The sequence below is a fragment of the Gymnoscopelus braueri genome (assembly GCF_963280865.1).
Source record: "Gymnoscopelus braueri genome assembly, chromosome: 7".
Taxonomy (NCBI): Eukaryota; Metazoa; Chordata; class Actinopteri; order Myctophiformes; family Myctophidae; genus Gymnoscopelus; species Gymnoscopelus braueri.
In genome coordinates this window covers 54609250-54618387 of record NC_137608.1, presented here as the reverse complement: position 1 = coordinate 54618387, position 9138 = coordinate 54609250, and the positions used below count along the sequence as shown (strand labels likewise).

The window sequence follows — 9138 nt, the reverse complement described above, 5'->3', positions numbered from 1 at the left end:
GAGATCTAGTAGAACTAAGACGTTATGTTTGGTTGCACTCGGGTGTTGCGCTCTGAAAATAACAGATCTACAAGCTCACAACGCGTCGCAGCGTGACGCGTTGTGAAATTGTAGATCTGCTATTGTCAGCATGCAACCAAGTGTAAAATCAGGCACTACGACGCCATCAAGGCACCGCCAACGTACATTTAGTCGACTAAATCAACTGTAGATTTAGTCGACTATAATAGACAGACAGACAGTACACTCACATTACTATGAATTTGGATGGCTTTGGCTATTTGTCATTTTAAACCTAAATCCAATCCTAAACCAAATGTTACCCTAAGTCAAACCCTAACCCTGAATTTTACCCGTAAATCAGCACCGGCTTGTCCAATCCCGTCCATCATTTAGCATTATCTTCAAAACATCACTCACCTGGTTCCACGCTCCCTCGGATCACTCCCATCACGTTGGAGGAGTTCTTCAGTTCTCCACGGTTGTACATGTCCAGTTTCACATCACTGGAACAGAGGGTTCACATTCACACAGCAAACAGAGGTTTTTCTTCTTGGTTATTAGGGATATTTCACTTTCAAACATGTCTGGGGTCATTTTAACGTCTACTCAGGCGTTTGTGTTTCACCCCAGACAGTTTTTAAGTTGCTTGATTCAGTATTTAGATATTTCATATTCATTTTATAAGACGCGTCCCCCTCCTACAGTATACCAACCCATTGTAACTTCAAACTCCATTTTAACCATGATAGATTCATTGAAAACTCCCTTCTTTGGTTCTGGTGACTGATATTGTCCTTCTAATGTGTGAGGGGGTCGTGTTTTTTCAATTACTTTTTTCATTTATTTGATTAAATAGTATTCTCTTCATTTACTCCAAATATTAATTAATCTACCTGTTGATGTAGGGAGATGTAGTTTTACTCTGCCTGTTGTTATAGGGAGATGTAGTTCAACGCTACCTGTTGCTGTAGGGAGATGTAGTTTTACTCTGCCTGTTGTTATAGGGAGATGTAGTTCAACGCTACCTGTTGCTGTAGGGAGATGTAGTTCTACTCTACCTGTTGCTGTAGGGAGATGTAGTTCTACTCTACCTGTTGCTGTAGGGAGATGTAGTTCTACTCTACCTGTTGTTGTAGGGAGATGTAGTTCTACTCTACCTGTTGCTGTAGGGAGATGTAGTTCTACTCTACCTGTTGCTGTAGGGAGATGTAGTTCTACTCTACCTGTTGTTGTAGGGAGATGTAGTTCTACTCTACCTGTTGTTGTAGGGAGATGTAGTTCAACGCTACCTGTTGCTGTAGGGAGATGTAGTTCTACTCTACCTGTTGTTGTAGGGAGATGTAGTTCTACTCTACCTGTTGCTGTAGGGAGATGTAGTTCTACTCTACCTGTTGTTGTAGGGAGATGTAGTTCTACTCTACCTGTTGTTGTAGGGAGATGTAGTTCTACTCTACCTGTTGTTGTAGGGAGATGTAGGAGTGAATCCTGGAGCTCCGAGGTTGTAGGTGCAGTTGAACGCTCCCTGCCACTCGGGGGGGGCCGCAGCTCCGCCCAAAGCACTGCAACAACCAATCACATGCAGGATAATTCAATAATAACCAATCATGATGCGGGGGGGGGGGGGGGGGGGCTATAGCAGCCTACCAATCCAAGAAGTAAGACTTTCTCTACACGTACCAGATCAAAGCAAAGGCGTCCTCAAATCCGATTGGTTGGATTGGAATAGGCGGGACCCCGGTAATGTTTTCCACTGGTAGTCTGTAGGTGTTCTCTGCAAAACAGACCCGTGATCAGCCTTAACTAACTTAAAGGAGAAGTTCACCCCAAAAAAATCGTATTTTCTATCAACTACGAAGCCTAGAATTAATGGAGATTATTTAGTTTTTGTCGCATTCCTGAGCCAATAATTTGATGACTGGGTCATCGGCCGAGTCTAATTGTTGTCTCAGGACAAAAACGACAAAAACTAAAAATCGCCATGAATTCAAGGCGGTGTGTAATTGTCTTTTTTTTGGGGTGAACTACTCCTTTAATTAGTATACACTATTCATTGTTAATTATTCATTAGTGGGGACATAATGTAAGAATAAAAGCTAGTTTGAGTTAAAGTCATACTGTCATTTTAGTGCTATGTGTTAGCTTAGAACAGAGATACGTAGTTTCATTCATGTCTTCATATATTGGACATATTGGACATGTTAGCTCTGCTACAGTACCTGTGGCAGCCAGGTATATAGGGTGTGAGCATGTCTCTGTATTGGACATATCGGTAGGACATATTGGACATGTTGTATAGCTACCTCTGGCAGCCAGGTAGGGTGTTAGCATGTCTCCGTACTGGGTGCAGAAGGAGCCTCGCTCTACCCCGGAGGGGGGCATGTACCAGGAGTACGGGTAGGTCTGGTTGAGGTCGGACATGAGGCCGTCGTTGATGTCCAGAGGGTCGGTGTACACCAGGACCCCGCTCACACCGTAGGGGGCCGCGTTGATGGCCTGAGGGACAGACATGAAGGACAGGAAGCAGCTTTTAAGCTTGAGACCCAAAAGGTACCTTTGGTGCACTGTTGATTTCGTCGACTAAAACTATGACGAAAAATGTTGGTCGACTACCTTTTTTCACTGACGAAAACTAAATAAAAACTAAGCTATGATGACTAAATCTAAGACTAAATATATTGACAATTTCGTCAATAAATAAAAACTAGACTAAAATGTTAGTGAGTGACCTAGTGGAGAAGAGATCCAGTAAAACTAAAAGACAAGTCATTTTATGTTTGGTTGTGCTCGGGTGTTGTGCTCTGAAAATAGCAGATCTACAAGCTCACAACGTGTCGCGCTGCGACGCGCATATATATATAAATTATATATATATATATATATATATATATATATATATATATATATATATATATATATGTTTTATATAGTATTGTGGTGGTGGTGTTTACTTGCAGAAACACACTGCTGTCTCGCTTTATTCCCCGTCTACCAAAACAAACAGTGAAAACACCAAAATACAGCGAGAGGACAGTGTGTTTCTGCAGGTAAACACCACCACACTACTTTAGTGACGTTGCAATACGTGGTGAGCTTGCTATTTTCACTAATAGCTTTATAACAAAAAGTTTGTTTTGATTGGACATCAGTGGTGTGTTTTGATTGGACATCAGTGGTGGGTTTTGATTGGACAGCAATGATGTGTTTTGATTGGTCCACCCACTTTATCGGCTCTTCCCGCTCCTCCATATCTGGTGATGGCGATGGTTCCTCTCAGGTCCATCGTCTGGTTCAGACGCTGGTAATCACTGACTTTGCCCTGGTTAGCATAAACCAGCTTCCCCTGAAAGCAGCACATAAACCTGGTTAGCATAAACCAGCTTCCCCTGAAAACAGCACATAAACCTGGTTAGCATAAACCAGCTTCCCCTGAAAGCAGCACAGAAACCTGGTTAGCATAAACCAGCTTCCCCTGAAAGCAGCACAGAAACCAACAACAGGGCTGTCAGACATCTCAGGTTGTTCATCAGTGCATCCACGGCAACGCTCCTTCCTACCTCAAGGAACTAGTCTCTCCACAATCCTCGGCTCGCATTTTATAGTGGTGTGATGTTTTTTATGCAAATGCTTATTGTAGCACTTTGAGATTTACCCAAATGTAAAGAGCCTTGTAAAGGCCCTCAGTTGTGGAGCTCTCTAGATGCATCACTCACTATCCTTGCCAATATTTAAGAAATATCTAAAACATTATCTGGTCCATATAATTTACTTCTGATGTGTAATCATTACAAATGTTGTTTTTTTGTGTCTTTTTCTTCTTTAATGCAGTTTTTGTTTTTATGTGCTCCCCTTGTAAACTTGTATTATTTTGTATTGTTCTTATTGAACTTTTAATCTAAGTTATTTAATGACCTCTTCCATTAAGTAAAGGATTCCAAATAAGCCTCCAGGCTTCTTCCTTTCCTCGCACAGCAACTTGTTTTCTTTGATATATATCGTTTCATTTTTGCCAGACCCAAGGGGTCGGCTTACATGAGGCTTTGTACCTGTTTCGTCCATACATGGGCATGGTCACTTTGTCCTTAGGCCCCAGCCATAAAAGTCTGTCCCCCTTTCGTCCATACATGGGCATGTTTTGTACCTGTTTTCTCCATACATGGACAAAAAACAGGTTTTGGTCACTTTGTCCTTAGGCCCCAGCCATAAAAGTCTGTCCCCCTTTCGTCCATACATGGGCATAGACACAGGCTGACACGTCATGTAAAGTCTGGGTCTGGCAGAACCAGGTCTCCTGGTCTTGTTTTTATATAACATGTGCTAAATAAACTAAACTAAACTAAACATTGTAAATACAATCTGTTGAGAATGTCCTCTATGCTCTATGTTGTCTAGTGGCAGCCTCTGAAGGACAGTTCACTCATCATTGTCAATGACACACAGGTGTCTGTCATCACCACTTGACTCATTAACCAATGACAGTGCGGGGGTGTGTCCCTATACAAGCCCTCATTAACCAATCACAGTCTGGGTGTGTCCCTATATAAGCCCTCACTCAGTCCTCAGTATTCACTCCTGTTCATGACCAATGTCAGCCTTTGTTTCTACATTTATTTATATTTACTTTGTTTGCTATGTCTTGATTACTGACTTACTTTGCTATTATGTAACCACTAGTTCATTATGTTTATTTATTGTTTAAATGCCGGTTGATCATTTTGGAATGTTTGTCTGTTTATTGTCAGAAACCAGGGTGAAATAAACCCTTGAAATCTACTCTCAGGTGTCACAAACCTCTTTTACTGGAGAAATGAGGGCGGTCAGCTACACTACCAACACAGAAACACAACTAGGTATTTAATACAAATCCATTATTTATTATTGCATTCTACCCTGTCCTAGATCCTCTCTATCCTTGCTCCTACAAGGGTTATGTGAAGTAGATCTGACTTGAGCAGTGGTGGAAAAAGTACTCAATTTCTTTACTTAAAGTAAAAGTATCAAAACTGCAATGTAGAGATACTGTTACAAGTAAAAGTTCGGAATTCAAAATATACTTGAGTAAAAGTACAAAAGTATTGGCATCAAAATGTAAAGTTTTAAAATGCATAAGCATGTCGATCTACATGAGTGTGTGAGTGTGTAGATCCATTTTTTCTGTGACTTCACTGTTTGTGTGACTTCAAATCATTCAGATTACATGTGTGGATTACATGTGTGGATTACATGCTACAGGTCCAAACATCAGTGAGTTTTATGCTCAAATCAAATCTACAAGCTCTCAATTTTGCAACATTTATGGTAGATATTTGTACACTGTCGTCAGTGCAACCAGGTCTATGAAAACAAGCCCAAAAGAAGCGACATGAGCACTTTAAACCTACATACTTAGGCTATTTTCCATAAAGCGTTGAGCTTGTAGATCGGCTATTTAAAAAAAAAAAGAAAAAACGCAACCCACAACTACCAATATTTACAAGCAACTTTACAGTAAAAACAAGCCCAAAGTCACTTATAAAGCGGACATGGCAACACTGACTGTCTATGTCCTGTCCTTTAACCAGAGGCTTGCACACACACACACACACACACACACACACACACACACACACACACACACACACACACACACACACACACACACACACACACACACACACAGGGGTTGTTTAGTTTTGGACCTTTGGAGCTATAGAGCAGAATAATAACCTGTCACCTGACAGGCATCACATCACAGGAAGTTCAGACATTCTGTTGACAACACAACTCTACATTGTTACTCTAGTCTAAAGACGTGGTTTTCAACCTTTTTCTTATCAAGGTCCGTTATTTATTCGGCGTTTGAGCCACAAAACCACCTTTTAATGAGATTTAGACTCTCAGACCCAAAACGTAGAATATTTCGTTGTCGTTGGATAAGTTACCTGGGGGTGTGGTTAGTACTGTACTCTACCTACCTGGGGGTGTCCCGCAGGGCTGTAGGCTGTTTGTTTGGGGGTGTGGTGTGTTGCTATAGTTATCAGGGGGTGTTTGTTTGGGGGTGTGGTGTGTTGCTAGGGTTACCCGGTGGTGTCCTGCAGGGCTGTAGGTTGTTTGTTTGTTTGGGGGTGTGGTGTGTTGCAATAGTTACCTGGGGGTGTTTTTTTGGGGGGTGTGTTGTGTTGCTATAGTTACCTTGGGGTGTCCTGCAGGGCTGTAGGCTGCGTAGGGCTGGACGACATCTGGGTCGTCCTGATCGGGATCCGGTCCGTAGCCTTTCTCCTTCTCTCTAGCCGTGTACAGCACAGCCCCGGACGGCCTCTCTGGAACAACAACATCATAACAGAGAGACAAATCAGGAGAAAATCTACTTTATTATCGCCATTTCTCTGTCCCAGCAACACAACCTCGCGGGATCTAGCAAGTGCTATTGGTAAACATATAGGCCGTCAGACGCCGGCGCCCACTTAGGAGACCATTTGTAGGATCTGTGTACCATGTCGCCTCTAGTTGCTCAAATTGTGATGGTGTATCTTCCTATATTAACAATCTTTGCCCCTACCTCCCGAACACAAGGTCGCACGGGTACAGTATGACAGTGATCCTGGGTGCTGCAAGTGCATGCGTGTTTAACACCACAAATGGCCATACTTCTGTGACCATTGCTCTCATCAGCACAACATAGGACTAGGTTAGAAGGCCGCCTAGCGGCCTGAAAATCTAGTTTAAAAAAATGTTTGAAAATATATGAAGATTTTTCAACATGATTGATTAAAGGGGTTGTGGTGTAAGATATCTCTTTTTTTTTCCCCCTCAAAAATAGCCGATCTACAAGCTCACAACATGTGGCGATGTGGCGCTAGTTGTCTCACCCACAGTGACCCGGTTGGGCGTGTCGGGGTCAGGGAAGGACAGGTAGACCAGGTACTCTTCTCTCCAGGCGTGGTCCAGCCCGCTGTGGGGGTCCGTCCACCGGCTCAGCAGGTACTGGACCGTGCGCTCGTCTCCGGCAGTGGTCGCCATGTGAGGGGTTTTGGTCAGCTCTCTGTCCCCAACACAACATGAACACACACACACACACACACACACACACACACACACACACACACACACACACACACACACACATACACACACATACACATACATACACACACACATCAGTGTTGCCAAGTCCGCTTATTATAAGCCACTTGGGGCTTGTTTCTCTGTCTAGTCGCTTGCAAATATTGGTATACAGTAGTAGTTGCGGGTTACTTTTTTTTCGGGGGTTGTTTCTAAAGTGGAGTTACTTATTTGGGCTTGTTTCTTAATGTTGTTCCTGATGTTTTCATGTCAAGGACCCCCACATTAATATGTATTGGTCCACGGACCCCCCTCATCTGGAGATATATTTTGCCAGGGACCCAGCAGGGGTTTCTGAGGAATACAAGGGACACGCCCAGAAAAAAAAGGCCTATAATACGTATCGGTTGTTGTATATTATATTAACCACTTGAACCCCAGCATCCATGCCGTATTCTAGGGCAGTGGTCCTCAACCAGTGGTCCGGGGACCACCAGTGGTCCTTGAGGGGGTTCCAGGGGGTCCCCAGCAAAAGGTGCTAATACATGGTCACCCCTTTATCCATATTGTATACGTGAATTGGCTATTCAAAAATAGAAGATCTACAAGCTCACAGTGCGTCACTTTGTGCCGCGTAGATCTGCTATTGTTGAACATTTTCAAAAAATCTTGAAAGGCTAGTACATGGCTTTCAGCGCTTGTAGATCTACAGTACATTGCTTTCAGCGCTTGTAGATCTACAGAGGCTGAGAGAGAGAGATCTCTTTATTGATCCCAGAGAGAGAGAGAGAGAGAGAGAGAGAGAGAGAGAGAGAGAGAGAGAGAGAGAGAGAGAGAGAGACAGAGACAGAGACAGAGACAGAGACAGAGAGAGAGAGAGAGAGAGAGAGATCTTTATTGATCCCAGAGAGAGAGAGAGAGAGAGAGAGATCTTTATTGATCCCAGAGAGAGAGAGAGAGAGAGAGAGAGAGAGAGAGAGAGATCCCACAGAGAGAGAGAGAGATCTTTATTGATCCCAGAGAGAGAGAGAGAGAGAGAGAGAGAGAGAGAGAGAGAGAGAGAGATCCCACAGAGAGAGAGAGAGATCTGTATTGATCCCACAGGGGAATTTCAGTCACCCAGACGCAGCACAGCAGTTAGAGTTACAGAATAGAGTCAAGGAAGGTGTACAGCAATACAAAGGATAAGAAATAACAATAGAAAACACCATCAATAAAGAACAACTGTATACAACAGGATACACATGTACACAGCTATCCAGCACTATGCAGAAAAAACACCAGGTTACAGTGTCCTCACAAACTAAAAAGTGGCAAACCTGGCAACCAGTGACAGCTAGTGTCCTCAGTGCATTCAGTACAATAACTATCTGAGTGTCATTAGAGTTTGCTAGGCTTGCTAGGCTTTGACTTTTACAGGGGCCAGTTTCGAATGGCAGCCTCCTGTAAGAGCTGTTTTAGAGCGGTTTTGAAGGAGAGTAGGGATTTGCACTCCTTCATAACTGTTGGTAGGCCATTCCACATTTTTGTGGCATAAGCAGGAGGACAAATTGAACCCCTTGTTTTGAGCCAAATCTGGGTTGGACGTGATCGGTGGAGCCAATGAGACGACGACTCACCTGAGGTTCTCCTGTATCTGCAGGGCGTCCACCTCCTCCAGGAAGGCCCGGATCATCTCCTCGTCCACGTCCCGTGCCACCTCCTTCACCCAGGCCGGGGTCTCTGGGGACGGGGGGCTCGTCTTCTGGATGGCGTAGCGTCCCAGCAGGATGCCCACCGCCAGGCACCCCACAAACCCCACCCCTAAAAACAGCTTCTTCAGCATCCTGCCTCTGCTTCCTTTCCTTTACTTTACCCACAGATCTCTATGAATGACCTGTCTGTCTGTCTGTCTGTCTGTCTGACACTGATTGTCTCTTTTACAGGTACAACCAATCACCACCAGCGTTGCCAGATCTTTGCGAGAGAAACGAGCAACCAACCAACCAACCAACCAGGTGTTTGAAAACAAGCCCACAAGAAGCGACTGTGTTGATGACACACACACACACACACACACACACACACACACACACACACACACACACACACACACAC

At 43.8% G+C, this 9138-nt stretch overlaps 1 protein-coding gene across 1 annotated transcript in view; it reads right to left on the bottom strand.

The window, feature by feature from the left end:
• naaladl1 (N-acetylated alpha-linked acidic dipeptidase like 1) overlaps window positions 1-8866 on the bottom strand; it is a gene marked incomplete at both ends in the record, with an annotated part of 22600 nt that extends 13734 nt beyond the window's left edge. Inside the window, 8 exons of the mRNA XM_080432666.1 lie at window positions 421-506; window positions 1458-1562; window positions 1681-1774; window positions 2304-2496; window positions 3224-3343; window positions 6172-6299; window positions 6849-7021; window positions 8661-8866. Of these exons, the coding sequence (XP_080288792.1) occupies window positions 421-506; window positions 1458-1562; window positions 1681-1774; window positions 2304-2496; window positions 3224-3343; window positions 6172-6299; window positions 6849-7021; window positions 8661-8866 (1105 nt within the window). The remainder of the gene's footprint in view (window positions 1-420; window positions 507-1457; window positions 1563-1680; window positions 1775-2303; window positions 2497-3223; window positions 3344-6171; window positions 6300-6848; window positions 7022-8660) is intronic.
• Window positions 8867-9138: the final 272 nt, after the last annotated feature.